We start from the raw sequence: 21,401 nt of genomic DNA, 5'->3' as shown, positions 1-21,401 counted from the left end.
CTTGGAAACTCAGTCTTAAAAAAAATATATGTAGGGTGCTGGAGAGGGTTTATCTGAGGCTTCCTTTTGCCTTTATGAGTGCGTACATGCACACGCATGCAAAACTGATGTGCATAAAATAAATCTTTTTTTTTTTTTTGAGACAGGAATTCTCTTTGCAGCCCTGGCTGTCCTGGAACTTACTCTGTAGACCAAAAATAAATAAATCTTTTAAAAAAGATGTACATTTATATCTTGTCTTATTGAAGATAATACTTGAGTCTTAGGGCATTATTTTTGTTGTTGCCCAGCATCTCTGATCTTAAAACTCAAGAGTTTATAAGCTGGGTGGTGGTGGGGGGGGGGTGGTACACACCTTTAATCCCAGCACTCTGGGAGGCAAAGGCAGAGGCAGGTGGGTCTCTGTGAACCTAGGACAGCCTGGTCTACAGAGTAAGTTCCAGGACAGCCAGGGTTACAGAGAAACCCTGACTCAAAAAAACGTAAACCAGCCAACCAACCAAACAAACAACAACAAAACCCCTCAGAGCTTACAACTTTCCTGAGCTCCGCTTCCTGTTTCCTTTGGGTCCCACCACAGTCGCAGAGACACAGTAGTAAGCTAGAGTTACCTGCTTTCTAAGCTTGCCACCACTGGACATGTGGTTCTCATTCCTGGCCAGCTGGGGAATGTTCAGAACCTTTCTCCTGTCAGGGATGAGTGGAAAGGTCAGAATAGCCGAGTTCTCTTTCTCACATCACCCCTTTCTCACAGCAGAAGCACAGCCCGAGTCTCAGAATCCTTTATTCCTTCTCACCCCACTCTCACTTTGTTGGGTCATTTATTTATTTATTTATTTATTTATTTATTGAGACATCTGGACAAGGTCGCTGTGGCTTGGAACTTACTATGTGGCCCACACTGACCTAAAACTCAGGGTGATCCTCTTCAGCCTCCCCAGTGCTGGGAGGTTATAGTAGTGAGCCATCATGCCTGACACTCCTCCCCCTCCCACGGGGTTCTCATTGTTTGGCCCAGGCTGGCCTAGAACTCATGGATTCATAGCTCCTACCCGCTCTGCCACCTGGATGCTGGACTAGTGAGTTCTAGCACTTATTCACAGTCCCTTTCTTGCTCCGAGTCTACCTGACACTGTAAGTTCTCAGCAGATAGGAAAAGCATTTAGTAGGGAATCTTCATATATTAACTGTTTGTTTGTTTTTCTGGTTTTTCGAGACAGGGTTTCCCTATGTAGCCCTGGCTGTCCAGGAACTCTTTCTGTAGACCAGGCTGGCCTTGAACTCACAGAGATCTGCCTGCTTCTGCCCCCCAAATGCTGGGACTACAGGTGTGGGCCACCGCACCCAGCTTATGTTAACTTTCTGATAGGAAGAAGAAAGGTAGAACATTTCCAGGCCTCCTACCCATCACCACAAAACAAACAAAATGGCTCTGGTTGATTGTAGAGACAGCTTTGGGTGGTATTACATTTCACTGGATTGTGGAAAGAGGGCACAGCCCCAGCAGTTCTTTCTAACCAGAGGATGGTATGTGCGCGGTAAAGTGGTTACAGTGGAGGTGAGAGACCGCTTTTGTCAGCTGACGTGGGTCTCAGTGATAGACGGAGAACTGCTGTTTCATACAGACTTTGGTGGATGGACTGGATTAAAAATTTGAGGTCCTTGACTTTGGGAAATTTTCTGTTAATTGTTTTTTTCATTTATTTTTGTGGGTGGAGAGGGTATGTACACGTATTGGCATGCACGGGGAGGGAGGGCAGAGGACAGCTGGCAGGAGCTGGTTCTCCTTCCAGCGCCTTAGCCACGGAGCTGTCTCTCCAGCCTCTGCATTTTAGCTGTGAGGTGGGAAGATTGAGACATGGGGTACTTCTCCCTCTCTCTGTCCCTTGGCCTTGGTTTTTACTTTCTGTGGCTTCTGTTACTTGTGATCAATCATAGCCCCAAATAGCAAATGGAAGATTCCAGAAATAAAAACTTCACGTTTTAAATAACTTACTATAGTGTTTTGCTTTAATTATTCATTTATCATCATCATCATCATCATCATCATCATCATCATCTAACTTATTGTTACTCTTTTGCTGGGCTTAATTTGTAAATTGAATTTTATCATTGATACATGAAGAAAATGTGGTATATGTAGGGTTTGGTACTGTTTGTAGTTTCATGCATTTTGGGGAGCTGTTGGAATGTGTCTCCTCACAGTTGAGCTGGAAGGTTCTGGGGGTAGAAGCCATATTGTAGGCACCACAGAGAGGCAGAGAGGCAGAGAGGCAGAGAGGCAGAGGAGAAGACAGCAGAGGTGAACTTCAGACTTGAGAGCTTGGTTATTACTTGACTGTACACTGTGGCCTCGGATTTTTTTTCTCCTGGAGAAAAAGCATTGGGTTAGGAGTTACCTTTCAATATCAAATGGCATCGATACAAATTCTCTATAATGACATAGATAGAAATTCTTTATAAGACTTGTGAACTGTTCCATAGCGCAAATATATTATGTTTTATGTTACTCTTTTTTCATTCATAGATTTTTGAGATGTTTTGTTTCCTTTCAGCCATATTGCTGAATATGCCACAATGCATAGGTCACTTCTCTGTCGCCTTGGCTCAAACAAATGATTGTCTGTCATCCCCTCACTGTCAGTAGGTGGAAGAGTAGGCATTCTCCAGCATTGGACGTTGGCAGGTCAGAGACTGGTCTGTAAGAGGTAGATGCCATGGTGGCTGCTGATGTCACTCACCAACAGGCAACTCCTGTTAATCTCCATTAGTAAGGTTAGGTATCTTTTCCTGTCATTTATTTCTTCACAGATTCAATTTTTGAAGTAAAGAATAGGGTAGAAGTTAATCTTTTTGTAGTACACGACAAGATATGGAGTCACAGCAGTAAGAAACTTAGCTGGGCATGGTGGCCGGCACACGCCTGTAATCGCAATGTTTGGTGGTAGTGGTGAGAGGATCAGGAGTTCACCGCCATCCTTGGGCCAGCCTGGGCTTCAAAAGACCTTGTCTCAAAAACAAAACAAAAACCAGACCAACCATCCAAAAAGCCCAACAAGATTAAGAATGATAACAACAAAACAAGAAGCAAGTGAGAGGATTGCAGTAAGCATAGTTTAGGGCTTCTTTCTGAGACAGGGTCTCAAAGGTAGCCCTGGCTGGCCTGCCCGCCCAGTGCTGGGCTGGCGGCTGACGTCACGCTCAGCTGTAACCCCTTAAGAGCAGTGTCCTAGTCAAACCGCGTTTACGTATAGACAGATGAGGCTGGTGCTCGCTGGGAGGAGGTGCTCGCTGCCAACGCTGATGACCCGAGGAGTGTCTGGAGCCCTCCCTGGAGCACACAGGATGGAAAGGAGAGAACCTGCTCCCCAAAGCTGTCCCCTGACCTCCATACCCCCACCGAGGCACACACATGCCTTCCCTCCTCCCAGCAAATAATAACATGTAGAGAGCAATGGGATGGGCCAGTGAAGGTGCTGCCGAGCCTGACAGCCTGCGTGATCTCTGGGACCCATGTGGTGAAAGAAGAGAACCAACCTCTACAGGTTGACGTTCATGTGTGCAGCCACACGCACACCCCACCCCCGCCCCAACATGTACACAAATGATGCAATAAAACATTTTAAATGTAGAGAGATGATAAGACATGACCCAAATCACATACAGCAGCCAGCTGTAGCCTTCAGCTGTCTAGGCTTAAACTGACCTTGGAAAATACATTTTTTAAGTTTTCAATCCATGCCCATTGCTCGTATTTCTATTATATGTGCCTATTTTTTTTAATTTTATTTGGATACCATGGCATTAGTCTTTGTGTTTGCTTGATGTTTTTTTTTTTTTCTGAAAGAGAAATTTTAAAATGTATGAGATGAGATTTGCTAGTGTTTTCTGAGAAATGGAAGTTGATGGATTTACCAAAAAAAAAAAAAAAAAAAAAAAAAGGCTTTTCATGCAGAGTGTGATCCAGTGGCACAAGCTCAGTGGTGCATATTCCATGAGCCTTGTCCACCTCTCAGGGTTGTGCTTCTGTGGGTCCCCGTCCCCACCCCTGGCCCTATGTTTGTTGTTCTCCAGCACACAGAAGAAAGCAGCAGCAATTGGAGCTTTCCTCCGCAGCTGCAGAGAGGGGCCTGAGAGCCACTGGCCTTGGAAACAGTGGGTGCTGTGGTGAAGAGTCCCTCAGGTTTATGAGTAACGGTACTGAAGAAGGCTGGTGGGTTGAAGCTATGTTTCTAGTGTAGGTCACCACTGTGGGACAGTGGGGGACCTGGGTTCCAGGCTCTTTGTCGCACCTCACTGGGTGACTTAGCCCCCGGCCTCAGTCTTTTTTATGTGTGATATAAAAGAAATGTAAAGCTGAATGCCATCACTTAAGAGGCTGAGGCAGCAGACTGCCATGAGTTCAAGGTCTACACAGCAAGACCCAGATGCAAAATCAAACCAAACCAAAACAGAAAGGGAGAGTGGACTTCTAAAACGCTTGTCATTATTATTAAAATATTAAGAGTTTTACTCTTAAGAGTATTTTGGAAAGAACTGAGTAGGCTGATGCAGGCATTCTGGGCGTCACTCGGCACCTGCTGTGGGTGTGCGGTGAGGGTGGAGGTGGATGGACCTCACTCGGGCAAGCCCAGGAGTAAGGGGAGTGCAGAGTGAGATCCACTGAGTGGACTTGCTTGGCTGCGTCTGTAGTCTGTGCAAACCCCAGGAAGAGCTAAGGCTGGGAAGGCGACCTGAGCTGTGTGGAGCTCGGGTACATCGCTGGCTTCACCTTCTGTCAGCTGATGGTGATCTTCAGACAATATAATGTTAGTAGCACGTGAAGATTTATGTGTTAAAAGTGTCTAGGATAGTGATGGATTGTAGTTGGACTCGGTTTTGTTTTTGTTTTTGAGGCGGAATAGAATGAAGATGATTTAAGGGAAGCGGGCGGGACACAGTAGGGATAAGCAGGAGGAAAGGCTGTTGGCAGCGGGGGGGGGGGGGGGGGAGAATGACTCCGTGTGGAAAGGGGCTGGCCATTCCAGCAGACAATGCCCGAGGCAGGGCATGGCCGGGTAGGAAGTTGGTCATTCTGGCTCATTGTTGGGAGGAATTTTCTGGTAACTTGCCATTAGCTTGAAATTTTATAAATCAGACAGGAATTTTCATGTTTTAAAAAAAGATCACCCGTTATGAATTCCAGTTCTGCGATTGTGCCACTTCAGAGTGCCACTTCAGAGTGTTTGGAATAGAGGGCCCCACCCCCTTTCCTCAGGGCGGCTGACTTGCCCATTGCGCACATCCTGTAAAGGGAAGCTCTGTGTGACTGGGGCTAAGAATCTCTGCATCTTTGGGAGGGAGGAGGGGAACGTTGTGTGTGTGTGTGTGTGTGTGAACACTGTTGAGTTACTCACCATCTTTGATTTCATTTTTATGACAGCTGGGGCAAAATGCTTACAGGGACAAATGCGAGGCACCCACAGCAGCCACTCAGGCAGGGAATCTGTCTCCTCCAAGCAAAGGCTCTGCAGGGCCAGCATCAGGCTGCCATGAAGGGCCTAGAGAGATGGATTTCTGGCATGGGTGTGGATAGTTTCTTGTGTAACAATGATTTATTCTTCACACTAGGGGACTGAGAGCAAAGTTGCTTAGCAATCATGTGGGTGCTCAAAGAATGGCCTTTGGAGCAGCAGCAGGCATTTGAAGTGGGCTAAATTCAGGCTTTTCAAGCAACTTGCAAAGGCTCCCATTAGAGCAGCGCATGGCAGTCCTTCTACAAATTAGGGCCTTGTAGTCTTTTTTGCTTCTGATTGCTTTTGTTTGATCTGTTTTTCTGCTTTCTCATGTGGGGAAAGGGCCAATGCTTCTGGGAGTGGCTTCCTCAGGCCTGTGCTGGGAGAAGAGGGTTTTCACACAGGATGGTTCTGGGTTTTTCGGAGTTCTTCACCACGGGGTTTGGTTGGCTTTGCCAGTCATCTTGCTGGGCCCCGGGGAACTGACTAGGGAGCAGTAGCCCACCCCTGAAGCCAAGACACAGCATGCACACGTGTCTTCATAGGCAAGGCAGTCTACCAACAGAGAGAAGGTGGCAGAGCAAGGAGAGGAGGCCAGAGTGAGCAGCTTGTGTTCTGATCCCTGTATCATGATACTCAAGGTGGATTTGGGGGACATCTTCCAGCCCTCACAGTTAAACATCGTGAGAACAGCTGCAGTCCCTACTTTCCTTGCAGGATCTAAAGTAAACGGGTGGGTAGTATGGATCCACTCCCCAAAGCCCAGGTTGCTGTGAAGGTTTGTTTTTTTTTTTTTTTTTTTTTTTTTTTTTTTATCAAGACAGGGTTTCTCTGTGTAGTCCTGGCTGTCCCGGAACTCACTGGAGGAGTTGGACCAGGCTGGCCTCAAACTCAGAGATCCACCTGCCTCTGCCTCCTGAGTGCTGGGATTGAAGGCTCGCAGCACAACTAACTGCCTGGCGAATTTTCCAATCTTTTTTACTAGCTTTTTAAAACATTTTTATTTTCATGAAGTGTGTATGTGTGTGTACACGTGTGTGTCTATGGATGTGGGGGTCAAGGGAGAAGCTCAGGTGTCATCGTCAGGAGTATTGCTTTCCTCTTTTGAGACAGGATCTCATTGTCTCTGCAGTCAGGCCTGACAGGCTGGCCAGCGACCCCCAATGATGTCTGCCTCCCCAGTGCTGGGGCAAGTGGCGCTGTGACACTTGCATGGAGCTGGCGCTGGAGCGCAGGTTCTCATCCCTGAGAAGCAGGCCAGTTTAGTGCTGGAGTAACTTTCTAAGCCCCAAATTTTGATTACTTTTTTTTTTTTAATTAAGAGAAATGAGATATTGCCTAGGCTTTTTAAAAAATGTTGAACGTTTTAAAGATAATGCACCTCTTTAGAAAGGTTTTCATTTATCTTGTATTAAGTTTTGTTGCTAAAAACTGTAACAAAACTGAACCATTGATCTAACATATAGCTTTTTTTTTTTTTTTTTCAGAATTAATTCATGAAATGAGTTTGGGCTAACACTTAATCATTGGGGTTTTTTTTCTTCTAAAGTTTAGACTAAGTGCAGCTCCTCATTTTATGGTGAGGGCACTGAGACCAAGCCAGCCACCCCATTCTGAGGCCCAGAGCTCTTCCACAGTGCTGTTACTGCAGCATGATTAAGTATGGAGAGGCTGGTGAGAAAGCTACCACAGCAGGGGAGGTGAATACAGCTCCTTGCAGCTAGCTCCTGAGAGCTGCTCAGCCATTCAGTGAGGACCAGTTCTCACCAGAATCTTCGGGGACCAAACCAAACCTTCACAGACAGCAGCAAACAGCCCCCGCCCTCTTTTCTTTTCTTTCTTTTCTTTTCCTTCCTTCTTCCTTCCTTCCTTCCTTCCTTCCTTCCTTCCTTCCTTCCTTCCTTCCTTCCTTCTTCCTCCCTCCCTCCCTCCCTTTCTCCCTCCCTCCCTCCCTACTTCCTTCCTTCCTTCCTTCCTTCCTTCCTTCCTTCCTTCCTTCCTTTCTTCCTTTCTCTTTCTCTCTCTTCTTAAAGTAGGGTGAACAGATTTATTAGGGAATGTGAGAACTCCTGAGTGTGGGAGGGGTTCTGTGGGAGGAGCACCAGGAATAGCATTCATTCAGAAACTGAAAAATCAAGTTGATTACTAGACAGTGCTGGACAAGGGATTATGAAACCCGAGTTCTGGTCTCAGTTCTGTTTACTAACCTTAGTCAAGAAAATTCAGTTTAATTTCTTTGAGCTAATACATCCTGTTTACAAGATGAGAAGAATGGTGGGAAGAGGGTGGGCATGGGAGAAGTTGGTGGATTGCTGCTCTCTTGGTCTTTGAGGGTTTTGCTGTTTGTTTGTTGTTGTTTCTTTTTTTTTTTTTTTTGCTTTAATCCCATTTAAAAATATTTAAGAAAAAATTATTAGGCTTATTCCTTTCATTTTGTGTGTGAGTGTCTTGCCTGCCTGCCTGCATGTCATGTGTGTGCTTGGTGTCAGAGGAGGCCAAAGAGGGCAGCAGAGGGGTTATGGATGACTGTGAACGTGTGGGTGTTGGGAATCTAACTTGTGTCAGCAAGAGCGATGAGTGCTCCGAACTTCTGAGCCGAGGCTCCAGCCGGAGAGCTTTAGTCAGCTCTTTCCACATCTTATTCCTCCAGTAAGATGCTTTGTTTGTCTCTTACTCCAAAGTCACCCTTACTTGTCCCCCTCCTTTTTGTTTTTTTTTTTTGAGAAGGAGGGGGTCTCAGGCTGGGATATCAGCACTCGGCTGTGGAAGACTTTGACCTGATTGTCACTGCCTCCACAGCTGAGTGCTGGGATTGCAGGCATGAGCGTGGGGGATGCCATGCTGGGCATCACACCAGGGGCCTGTGTATGTTAGCGGAGTACTCTGCCAGCCCAGCCGTGCCCAGACCCCCACCCATTATCCTTTTAAAAAGTGTGTGTGTGACCCAAAGCTGTGACCCAAAGCTGATGTTGGACGCCCTCCTTAACTGCTCTGCACTCTGAGTCTGGAACCAAGCCACTCTAGGCAGCCAGCGCTCCCTTCCTCTGTCCCTGCCCTCCACCGGGTAGGGGTGACAAGCTTCTGTGCCTATACCTTGCTTTTTTATGTGGGTGCTAAGATCTAAACTCAGACTCAGGCCCTCATGTCTAGGCAGCAAGCTCTCTGAGCCATCTCCCAGGGAATGATTCGTGCTTTTAATCACACATCCCCCGCCCCGAAAAAAAAAAAAAAAGAGGTGCAGAGTAGGGGTATATGTAGTTCAGTGGTAGAGTGCTTACCTAGCCATGTACAAAGCCCTGGATTCAAATTCAAGAACAGGAAACAATAAACTAGACGATAAAACCAAAATCTTTTGTTTGTTTTGTTGTTGTTTTCAAGACAGGGTTTCTCGGTGTAGTCCTGGCTGTCCTGGAACTTGATCTGTAGATCAGGCTGTCCTCAAACTCACAAAGATTCTCTGCCTCCGTCTTCAGAATTCTGGGATTAAAGGCCTGTGCCACCACCACTGCCTGGCTTTTTTTTTTTTTTTTTTTAAAGAAGCTGCTGTGAATCTTTGTCTTCTGTCCCTGGCGTCCCACCAACCATATCCATCCCCTACAATTATTAGTTTCTTATGTATCCTTTCAGAATTCCTTATTTTTTCTCCCCATGTATTTATCTTGTGGCACTTGAATACTATACCCTTTATAAAAATAGTGTTTTCATCTTGGAGTTATTTTCATATCAGTATACATTGAGCTTCATCATAGTTTTGACAATTTATAGACACATCATAATTTAATCAGTGGTTGGGGATTTTTACTTGGTAAAGTCCCGAGTGACTTTTATGTTTGAATGGTCTTTAAGCCTCATGTGGGAACTTTTCTCCGTCATTTTTGAGCACTTTACAGTCTTGAAATCGATCCTTATAAGACTCTTTGGGGTGATTTAGGGTATACTTGGTAGGGAGAAGAAATAATATATATAGGGTTTTGCTGACTGAGGTACACAAGGCTGCATGAAATCCCCACTGTGTTCCTCTCAGGCTCCTCCATCAAGTACAGGGTCTGAGGAACACAGCCTGCTTCGTAGGGCTGGTAAAAGTGTGCATTGCTGCACTTAGGGCCCTTAGTAAATGGACTTCCTTAAAACTGACAGAGCGTGCACAAAAGGATCTCCACACAGATGAAGCTTTGAGAAACAAAACCAGTATAGAAAGAAGATATGCAAATGTTCTTTTTATAGATTAAAACTTTCAAGCTTAAAAACTCCTAACTGAAATAGGTGTATGCAGGAGGCGACTTCCTTAATGGAATTAAAGGTGTTTATATGGATGAATGTGCCTCCCACCACACCCCCAAAGGTTTTCTGTGTAGCCCTGGCTGTCCTGGAACTCTGTGGAGAGAGCCACCTGCCTCTAGGACTAGAGGACTAAGTAGCCACCACACCTGGCAGATGTGGCAAAGAGTAGGTACATGTTTAGTACTGAACAAATGGGAAATACAGTAACCTGGGGTTTGACACCCAGAAGATTTTAAGAGGTTAAAGAGTACAGCCCTTGCCTTTGTAATGTGACCTGTTCAGAGTGTACAGATAAATGGAAGGTGCTCCAGTTTTGATTTAATTTAAAACTTGAGACAGCTGAATTTGCTGATTCTCTCCTGGGTGCTGAAGTGTGCACTTAGGTTACTGTACAATGGCAGTATTTTTGTGTGTGTGTGCTCTGGGATAACAGCTCCCCTCCCCTCTTTTTCCCTCCTCTCCCCCTTCCTCTCACCCCCTCCTTTTCCCTCCCCTCTCTTTCCCTCCCCTTCTCCTTCCTCTCCCCTCCCCTCCCCTCCTTTTCCCTCTCCCCCCTTCCCCTCTGCTCCCCCCCCCCCCCCCCCCCTGCACTCCTCTTTTGTCTTTTGCTGGGATGGAACCCAGGGCTGGAACAGGAGGCAGGCACTCTACCTGGGAGCTGCACCTCCAGCCCTTAGCCTTCTTTCTCTTGTGTATCTGTGACTGTTCTTCTTTTTAAGTCTGGCCCAGAACTTGCTGCCCAGGCTGACTGCATACTCAGTCTTCTGCTGGAGCCTCCCAAGGGACATGGTGCCTGTCTGGGGTCTTTTTATACTGAGGCCAGATTTAGCCTAAACCCCTCAAAATTTAGAGATCCGTACACTTAGGGATTAATGATTAGTACTTGATATATTAATATCTGAATGTGGCCCTTTCTATGGGAAAGTTGAGTCTAGAACAGTTACATCTTGTCCAGGTCAAACACCTTCTCCAAAATGCTTTATAGCATTTTTGCCAGGTTCTTTCTGTAAACAAGGTCTGATAGCCAAGCTCCTTGGCAAAGGGAAAAGTTTAGTTTTGAACACGTTCTATTGCTCCTGTTCTCTTTTCCTCCTATGGTAAACATGTACCTAATACATCGGCCAGGAGTGTTTGTTCTCAGACCTTGCGTGGAGCCTGGCCCTTAGTGAACAGCCAACATACAGACTTGCTTGAAGTGAACAGAAGTTGGAAGGAATGAAAGAGCTGCATGGGTGCAGCGCTTGAGCGAGACCCTGTGTTTGCTAGATCATTCTCATCTTCTTCTGCGTAGGGGAGGGAGCAGTATGTTGTGTTCACACAGTTGTGGTGTTGTGTGGTGCTAAGCGGGTGTCTTTACGTTGTTTTTACCCCTCCTAGGTCCTTTCCCATAACCTGTGCACGGTGCTGAAGGTTCCTCATGACCCCGTTGCCCTGGAAGAACACTTCAGAGATGACGATGAGGGGCCCGTCTCCAATCAGGGCTACATGCCATATTTAAACAAATTCATTCTGGAGAAGGTATGATGCTAACCTTTCCTCACCTACAGCTTTGCTTGCTTTTTGTGCATCAAGTGAGCCAAAGGCAGTCCTTATTGGTGGGCGCATTAAGAAGCTGGGCATGAGCCGGCCAGTGTCGGCACACACCTTTAGTCCCCGCACTCTGGAGGCAGAGGCAGGGGGATCTCTGAGTTCCAGAACAACCAGGGCTACACAGAGAAACCCTGTCTCAAAAAACAAAAATAAAAAAAAAAAACAAGAAAAGAAGCTGGGTGCCAGAGGCCATGGAGATGGGAGGGAATGAGGCTGGGGTTTCCGCTCTTCCCTTTCCTCCTCCTGGGCTGACACCTCTGGGTCCTTTGAAATTAAAAATGTGTTTGTGTTGCTCTGTGTCTATCTTCTCTCAGAGTGCTTTGCTTATCCTGGAAAATGTGGTCCAGGTGCTGGCAGTGGCCGTTAAAGAATGAGTGCGATGGAGTTAAACAGGGGTTTGACTGTTGTTGTTGTGTGGTCACTCAGCCAGCTTCGTCTTAGGCTTCTCCTAAGACGAGCACCAGTTCCTGTTGCTGTAACAGTACCTGACAAGAAGCAGCGTAAGGCGCGGGGGAGGAGGGGATGCTTTTGCTCACGGTTTAATGTGACACAGTCCATCATGATGGGGTGTTGCTATGGCTGTGGCAGTGCTATGGCGGTGGCTGCAGGGATATGAGGCTGCTTGCTCACATCTGGGCAGACTAGGGGGAGGGATGATGTTATAGAGCTCAGCCATTTTCTCTTTTCCCTTGTTACTAAGTCTTAGTACTAAAGCCTGAGGGATGGTGCCATCCATGTGAGGATGGACCATCCTCCTTAAGTTAATCCTTTCCAGGAGTGGCATCACAGACACACCCTAAGACAGCGGTTCTCAACCCATGGGTCATGACCGCCTTTGAGGGTTGCATGTCAGATATCCTGCATGTCAGATATTTACATCATGACTTGTAAGACTAGCAAAATTACAGTTATGAAGTAGCAATGAAATAAGTTTATGGTTGGGGGTCACCACAACATGAAGGAAGTTCAAGGTCATTCTCAACTATAGGGTCAGTTCAAGGCCAGCCTGGACTATATGAGACCCTATTTCCAAAATCAAAACTAGCAGAAATTGTAGGCAGTAAGGAGAATTATTCATGTTATTAGGATGCTGTGAGACATGCCAAGGCATTCTCAGGAGTCTGGAGATTGCTGTATTTTCCAGCACTAGGATTAACGTGGGCTGAATCAGTGGCAGGGGCTTGGCTTTATGTTCTGAAATGCCGTGTCCTACTACTGTATTTTGTTCCCCTTGGTAGTATATTTTCAGATTTGCATTTTACGTTTTGAAACACTCTTATAGTCTGATACTTTAAAGTCCAATAACTGGGGAGAAAAGATGGCAGTATTGAGAAAGTCCAAAATGAGCCACTAAATTTGGAGGAAAGCTTTGTCAGGGAGCCATTGAGGATGTGAGAATAGTGAGTCCCTGTTCCTTGGTTCCTGGCCACCATCCTGCTTACTTACCATTTATCCATCCAAGGGAAGCAGCAGGGCTTCCATGCTGTGGGGTTAGATCAGATAGGATTAGCATCTTGTTTTGAAATTTGGTTTGGGGAGAAAAAAGCCAGTAGTGTGAGATACAGGGATTACTGTTCCTTATGCAGTGAAAATATGAGTTGTTGATCATACACTTGCTAGATGTAGGTTCTGGTTCATATAGCTTTGCTGGATCACAGTGGTAACTCTGTGAGTTACTCTGAGTAGAAGTCGCTTAGTAAGGGGTGAATGGATTAAAACAAATTTTAAAGTAACATTTGAATGTGTTTATTGTCTGTATGAAGGTGGAGAAGGTGGAGTTAGAGGTCAACCTGTAGGTTCTGGTGATTGAACTCAGGTCTTCAGGCTTGTTGGCAAGCACCTTTATCCACTGAGCCAATTTGCTGGCCTGTAAATAAAACTTGAGCTTGAACCATTTAACTTCTCCCAGCAGTGTTCCTTTAACTGTTCTCTTAAAGACTAAATCCTCTTTTTCAGAATTATTATTATTGTTTTCTGCATAGGGGAAGTAATGGTTGAAGGCAGGGGTGGAGTTACTTTGAAAACTTTCTGATAATTTTAGACTATCTTGACCTCCGTCCAGTTGTCTGAAGTACCTTAAGATGGATTCTCTTTATTGTTTTTATGTGTCCATTGGTCGCTTTCTTTAAGTCTTCTGCTATTGCCTGGGAGCATTACTCTGAATAGTCTGGGGCCCTGAAATATACTATATTGAAACCTGCTTTCCAAAAAGTAGTTTTCATTTTTAATTATTTATTTCTGTTTTATATGCATTGGTGTTTGCCTGTGTGTGTCTTTCGGATCCCCTGGAACTGTAGTTACAGACAGGTGTGAGCTGCTTGCTAAGTGAGTGCTGGGGACTGAACCTGGGTCCTCTGGAAGAGCAACCAGCGCTTTTAACCACTGAGCTGTCCCTCCCCAGTCCAGTACTGGGGAGGCAGAGGCAGGTAGATCTCTGAGGCCAGCCCAGTCTGAAAAGTAGAGAAATCCTGTCTTGGGAGGGGAAAAAAACAGTTTTCATATTTGGCTTCTGCACTTACTTCCTGATAGTCATTCTTGATGTTTGTCACACTGATAGGATTTACTTTCAGTTTTTCTGAGACATCGGATGGTTAGCCAGTCTGTTGTTCTTTACCGAATAGTTTGCCTGAGTGTTAAATTCTGTCTTTAGTGAAAGGATTTGAAACACCAGTTTTGTGGGCTTTCTTCGTCCTTTCTCCCTCCTCCTCTTTTTGAAATGAGACATTATACCTGGATTACTTGAAGGTGATATTGAAGACAAATTGGCTATCTATCTATCTATCTATCTATCTATCTATCTATCTATCTATCTGTTTATTTATTTTGGTTTTTGAGACAGGGTTTTTCCAGGAAGCCTTGGCTGTCCTGGACTCACTCTGTAGACCAGGCTGACCTCGAACTCACAGAGCTCTGCCTGCCTCTGCCTCCCAGAGTGCTTAGGTTACAGGCCTGTGCCATGGTGCTTACTATTTTTTCTAAACTATTTATTTCTTATTAGTTACACAGAGTACAGCATGCTTCTGAGAGTCTCGTTCTTGTGGGGTCTGTGGCTGACTAGGCCTGTTGACCCTTACTGTTGTCAGCTTTGCCTTGAGTATTAAAGGTTCGTCTGGGCTAGCCAACTAAAACCAGTAGTTCATTGGCCACATGCCAAGCTCACATTGGAGATGCCCATGCTTTCCAGCAGAATCTGCTCTGTGTTGTTGCTTGTGCTTTGGAAGAGTGCATAGGAAAGAGCATGCAGCTTGCCAGTGTCTTCAGAGTTCTGGTCCTACAGCCTCACATTTCTGCACTTTTCCTTTTCTGTACTTCCTTACCAGGTTTGGTGCTCATATAATAGTTACAGTTCTTGCATAAAACCTGTTCTTTTTCTAAGGTTTTTTTTTTGTTTTTGGTAGAGTTTCTGAAAAATTTAAAAAATATTTATTTATTTTATGGGCATGAGCGTTTTGCCTATGTACCCCATACATGCAGTACCCAAGGAGGCCAGAAGAAGCTGCCGAAGCCTGGATGCAGTGGCACACGCCTGTCATCCCAGCACTCCAGGAGGCAGAGGCAGGCGGATCTCTGTGAGTTTGAGGTCACCCTGTTCTACAAAGTGAGTCCAGGACAGCCAAGGCTACACAGAAAAACCAAAACCAAAAAGAAAGAAAGACCTCCCTCCCCCCCAAAAAAAAACCCAAAACAAAAAAAAAACAGTGAGTCATCCTGATCCCCATAAAATCTGTTCCTTGGTTTCTGCTAGTAATTGAGTGTCTGTACATTTAACTGTCCAAATTACTCGATCGTTGTTGGGTATGGGTGCTGTTGTTCGCAAGCATTAGCCCAGGCCTTTTCCAGTTCTTTCTCATTGCATCTGCCTATGTTGTTCTAAAGTTCAGTAGGTTTTTAAAAGACTTTTGTATTTTACTCTATATATGTGTTTTTCCTGTGTGTATGTCTGTGTACTGTGTTTACCCTGGTGCTGCAGAAGCCAGAAGAGGGTCAAATCTCTTGGAACTGGAGTTCTGGGTGATTGTGAACCATCAGGTGGGTGCTGGGAATCAAACCCAGGTCCTTTGGGAGAGCAGCCAGTGCTCTTAACTGCTAAGCCATTTTTCCAGCTTGAAAGTTAGTTTTATATTTGCTACAATGACCAAGTTACCCTCCTGATTTTCATTATATTTATAAATCAGTTAAGGAGAGGAGGTGGTTTATGTAGTCCAGTCTGACCTCAGACTTGCCCAGTTGCCAAGGATGACCCTGAACTCCTGATTGCCCTACCTGCACCCCTGTGAGGTTGGGGATCACAGGCGCACACCACTACGCCTTGCTGAAGGCGGAGGAGTGAATGAGGGTTTCCTGAGGAGAGCCGCCAGTGACTTTATGCTCCTTCAATCCGTGGCCAGTACATGCAACAGCAGTGTGGTTTAAAGAAATAGTAAAGTAACAGGTTTTTTGCTCAATTCACATTCTGTGCAATTTACCTACTTAGCCTTAGAGTTTGGTGGTTTTTAGAGTGGCTAATTTTGTATAGCCATCACCACAACCAATTTTAGAAGTCTTGATTGTTCCCTTTCAAAAAATACCTTTCTACTAGCATTCATAATATCCTCCCCCACAGCTCTAAGCAAGCCGTTGCTTGCGTTTGGCACTCATTATTAATTAAATCATCCCATGTCCAGCTTGTCACTGGCATCTGTCACCTTGTCGGATTCCAGGATTTTTCCAAGAACAGCCTTACTTCCATTCTTATGGCAGAATCATAGTCTTAAAATTTGTTTTAAAGATTTATTTTTAGTTTTATTTGTGTGTGTGTTCAGTCACGCATGTGCCTATATGTGTTTATACATGTGTGTGTGGTGCCCACAAATTCCAGTGGAGGACATCAGATCCCCCCCTGGATCCTCTGCAAGATGCGAGAGCAACAAGTATTCTTTTTTTTTAATTTTTTTTTATTTTTTTATTTTTATTTTTTATTTTATTTTATTTTTTTTGCAACAAGTATTCTTAACCAGGAGCCATGCCTTCAGTGTCCCCCTCCCCAAACCTTCTCTCATGGACGTCGTTTTGTTCACACCTTCAGCTGGTGGGCATTTGGGCTGAGCACTTCAGTGTGACTGCGTTGGCCTTTTCTCTGTTCCTCTAATTACCGGGCTCTTCCTACTTCCTCGACTGTCAGTCCTTCACTTTAGAACACAGGCGGTTCTTGTTCATCCTCTAGTCACTTCCTTAGGTAGCGCCCCACCCTTTCAGAGTGAGCCAGAATTCTCACAGCACCCTGTGCTTCTGTGATATGACAGCAGTGACTGGGATCTGGCTCAGCCTCTGGAATGTGTGTTCTGTGCCGGCAAGGTCAGTTCACCACTGTCCAGTTTGAGTGCTGTGACTGGGAAATGCTTACAACTTAAGAAGAAGAAGGAGGAGAGGAGGAGGAGGAGGAGGAGGAGGAGGAGGAGGAGGAGGAGGAGGAGGAGGAGGAGGAGGAGGAGGAGGAGGAGGAGGGGGAGCACTGTAGCCCACAGAGGCCTGAACTCACTCTGTACTCTGTAGCCCAGGTTGACCTTGAACTCACGGAGGTCCTTCTGCCTCAGTCTTCCAAGTTCTGGTATTAGAAACATGAGCTACCAACTAGTTAAGCAAAAGAGCAGCTGAACCCTGCATACTACACACAGGGCTGTGGGTGTGAATAAAACATGGCCTTCTATTGGAAAGGATTTGTGGTTGGTTTGTCGTTTTTTGTATGAACTAGAGCAGTGGTTCTCAGTCTGCTTGGGTGGAATATCCTGTGTATCAGGTATTTGTGTTACTATTCACAACAGTAGCAAATCATAGTTATGAAGTAACAACAAGATAATTTTATGGTGGGGGTGATCCCAGCATGAGGAACTGTGTCAAAGGGTGGCAGCGTTAGGCATCTCGAGAACCACTGGGCTAGAATAATGGACTCAGGAAGGAAGTTGAAGATGGAATGTGTGTGACCCCATCAGGAGCCTTCCCCTTTTCCCTTCTGCATTTTCCTACCTCCACACCTTTGCTCTGGGTTTATGGTTCATAAAATGATTATTTTTTCCATTATGGTATAATTCACATAATATAAAAGTTGTCCTTTTGTTTGCTTTCTGACATGCTGGAAATCAGTGCAGGGTCTTGTGCAAGGCAGCTGAGTACTCTGCTACTGAGTCACATCTACAGCACAAACTCATCCCTTTTTAGGCGCATGCGTGCGTATGTACATGTGTGTGTGCGTGTGTGTGCGTGTGTGTGTGCAGGTATGAACGACTACCTTGACTTTGAGTTCTTACCCTCTGCTTCCCTTGAGTAAGGATCTCTTTGTTCTTTGCTCACTGCCTGTTCTAGGCTAATTATGTCTCTGCCTCCCATCTCTCTGTATACAGGAGTGCTGTAATTACAGATACATGATACTGCGCTCAGCTGTATGTGAATTTCAGGAAATTTGAACTCTGGTCCTCATGCTTGTGTGGCAAACACACTCTACCCACTGAACCACTTTCCCAGCGCCTACTCCCTTCCTTCATTGTCTTTTAAGACAAAGTTTTGCTGGCTAGCCTGGACTCTGTTATGTAGACCAGGCTGCCTGGCATTTACAGAAATCTGCTTGCCTCTGCTTCACAAGTGTCCTGATAAAAGACATGCGCTGTGATACTCTGTTTCTTTTCTTCTTTTCTTCTTTTCTTCTTTTCTTTCTTTCTTTCTTTCTTTCTTTCTTTCTTTCTTTCTTTCTTTCTTTCTTTCTTTCTTTCTCTTCCTTCCTGAATCCTATCCTCCTTCCTTCCTTCCTTCCTTCCTTTCTTTTTTTCTTTTTCTTTTCTTCTTGCCATGTAGCTATGGTTGACCTCAGCGTATTTGCTGTGTCGTCTGTGTTGGTCTCTAACATGCAGCAGTCTGCTTGCTTTAGTCCCGGGAGTGCTGGGTTTATAGGTCTCTGCGCCAGCACACTTAGCCTTCGTTTACTATCTTAAAGTGTAAATTCAGTAGTTGTCAGGACGCTCCATCATCCCTCACAGAAATCCTGCATCCTTTCATATCACTTTCAGTTCTCCCTCCTGGAAACCATAACCTACTTTCTGTTTCATGGGTTTGCCAGTTCTGCGTATTTTATATTAATGGAATTGTACAATATGTGGTATTTTGTGTCATCCGTGTTATAGGATATGTAAGTAATTTAGATTTTGTGGATGAATGATATCCTGTTGATAGATATACCACATTTTATTTACACACTCACTGACAGATAGATTCCCCCTTTTTCTTCTTTCTTTCTGTTCTTTCCTTCCTCACTTTTAGAACCTTAGCTATCCCAGTAGATGTGGAAAACCATTTTTGTAAAGATTTATTTATAATTTATTCAGCATTCTGCCTGCGTGTGTGCCTGCAGGCCAGAAGGGGGCACCAGATCTCATTATAGATGGCTACGGGCCACCATGTGGTTGCTGGGAATTGTACTCAGGCCCTTGGAAGAGCAGCCACTGCTCTTAACCTCTGAGCCATCTCTCAGCCCAGAAAACTATTATTTTTAAGCCTTCAACAATTGACAAAGAGTAAGTTATGAACTGATCTAAGAAACAGTCTCTTGTACTTTGTCATCTTCCTAGAAGTCCATAATCAGCCCTTTGACAGCCCACTGTGCACCTGTGTGCACAGCATCCTGCACAGGCACCTGCAGTCTGTCTCCAGCACCTGTGGAGCCCAGAGCCACCTGCCCTCCCCTCATTGCAGCAGTTGATGGGTTAGTCTGTCTGTCCACTGTTGCAGAGACAGGAGATGTGAGGGAAGGACTGTGTCTTATTTGACCCCCACAAGTAGTAAACATATGTACAGTCCCAGTTCTGCAGTTGGAGTTAAGACCTACAATGGTTAGCCAGCTGTGATGGCTTATACTTATAGCCCTAGAACTTAGGGGCACTTAGGCAGGAGGATAATAAGTTTGAGGCCCACCAAGGCTACATAGTGAGATCTTTGCCACAAATGAACAAATAAACATGATATATGGAATTTGTATTTCTAACCTGCCATTTGTCTCTTGCCTAGTCTATCTACTCTGAACTCTTTCCTTTCTTTCTTTCTTTGCTAAAGGAAGCCACCACCCTGCATTTTATGAATATTTCTCTCACATTAGAAAAAGCTTTATAATATGTGCTGCATACATATGAGTAATTTTAGGTGAAGTTACTCAATTGATTCTTTGACACTTTTCACATATATAATTCATTCTGGTCACTTTCATCCTTCCTCTCTCTCTTGTCCTCTTCTCAGCCCTACTGGTCCTCTCCCAAGTCCCCATCCCACTTTCATGTCTTTTGGTTTGTTTTCGATTTTACTTTATGATCCACGGGTCTACCCAGGGCCACGTATTGTGACCTTTTGCTGGAGTGTGGTAGCACCACTGGCTACATTACTGAGGTCTGACTTCCTCTCCCAAGCAGCCCTCATAGTGATTAACTCCCCTGGATGGGTCAGGGCCACATGAGCCCCTCCCAAGTATTTTTTCTTAAAGGTTACAAAAATGGGTTGTGTTCTTACAACTTGCTTTTTCCACTGTGAGGTTCCTTCGCTGCTTGTTGGTCCTGTCACAGACGTGTGCACAGAGCAGATGCTGCGGGTCCCTCTTACCACCACATGTATGGTCAGAGTATCATACAGTCAAACACTTGGTAGGCTGATTGTTTTTTTCATTTTATTTTTAACTATATAAAATAACTCATTATTATGGGCTATAACTCATTATGTGGCTCAGGCTGGCCTCAAACTTACAGAGAGCCAATTGCCTCTGCCTCCCAGCTGCTGGGATTAAAGGGTTGTGCCACCACACTTGGCTGTATTTAGCAAGATCACATATATTTACTTATTTTTAGAACCTCAAAAGCCATGTTTGGCATATGCCAGGGGAATTCCTGGATCCCAAACGCGAGTCGCCTTGCTTTGTTTGGCAGGTACCTCATGTGAAAGCTTTTGAATTCTGTTTTTTAATTGGAAGGTGATGGATTTTGTACTTTTAACAACCTGTGGCAAGGCTTCTTTTTTGGCTGTTGTTTGACAGTGCTGCAGTGGGTATGGGGTACAGTAGCTCTTCAAGGTTCTGTTTGCAGTTCCTTTGGATATTTACCCAGTAAAGAGATTGTCGGATCATGTGGGAGCTTTATTTTTGAGGAGCACCTAGACCACTTTTCTCAGTAGCTGTGCCATTTTTCAGTGTTAGCAGCAGCACATAAAGGGTTCAGTTTCTGTATGTCCTCACCTCACCTATTTTTTTGATGGTGGCCATTGGTAGCTCATCTGACAGGTATGAGCTAATAGCTCATTGTGTTTGATTTGCATTTTCCTTTGATAAGCAATTTTGAACATCTTTTCACAGGTTTATGGGCCATTTGTTGACATTCTCTGGAGATAGATATAGGCTTGCTAGTAAAGCTCTTTGCTCATTCAATTTTTTTCCTTTGGCCATTGTTAAGTTGGGTAATGTTGTTACTGAGTTGTAGGAATATGTTATTTTTCTAACAATTGACCTCTTATACATGCATGGTTATTAAAAACAGGATGCCAGTCTAGAAGTGTTTCCTCTATGTTTTCTTTGAGAAGTTATGTAGTTTTAGGTCTTTAATTCACTTTGATTTAATTTTTTTTTTCTTTTTTTGAGGCAGGGTCTCATGTAGCCCAGGCTGGCCTTGAACCCACTATGTAGCTACAGATGATCTTGAGCTTCTGACCCTCCTGTTTCACCTCCCAGAGCTGAGGTGGGCCATCTAGCCCAGTCACGTGGTGCTGAGGATCAAACTCAGGGCTTGTGTGTGTTAGGTAAGCACTCTGCCGCTGAGCTGCAGCTCCAGACATTTTGAGTTAATCCTCGAATATAGTGTTAGGCAAAGAGCACTCCACTGCGTGTTGATACCCAGGCTCAGAAACCGTCCTTGTTGAGGAGACTGTCCCTCCCTGCGTGTTCTTGGTCCTTTGTTGAAGATCACATGATTATATGCTTGAGGACTCAGTTCTGTCTGTCTGTCTCCATGTCTGTTTTACATAGTGTAACACTTAATT

The 21,401-nt window shown here is 44.9% G+C and overlaps 1 protein-coding gene across 3 annotated transcripts in view; it reads left to right on the top strand.

Annotated features, from left to right (window-relative positions):
* Swap70 (switching B cell complex subunit SWAP70) overlaps nt 1-21,401 on the top strand; it is a 62,579-nt gene that overhangs the window by 10,531 nt on the left and 30,647 nt on the right. For 2 of the 3 annotated variants that reach the window (XM_021636264.2, XM_021636265.2), the window contains exon 2: nt 11,154-11,294. In XM_021636264.2, coding sequence (XP_021491939.1) covers nt 11,154-11,294 — 141 coding nt within the window. Of the gene's footprint in view, nt 1-11,153; nt 11,295-15,287; nt 15,396-21,401 lie in introns of those variants that run through there. The other variant, XM_060367048.1, reaches the window with a different exon arrangement.

This window comes from Meriones unguiculatus, chromosome 14 (genome assembly GCF_030254825.1).
Source record: "Meriones unguiculatus strain TT.TT164.6M chromosome 14, Bangor_MerUng_6.1, whole genome shotgun sequence".
NCBI classification, from domain to species: domain Eukaryota; kingdom Metazoa; phylum Chordata; class Mammalia; order Rodentia; family Muridae; genus Meriones; species Meriones unguiculatus.
The sequence above is the reverse complement of the archived record's forward strand: the minus strand, read 5'-3'. Positions and strand labels throughout refer to the sequence as shown.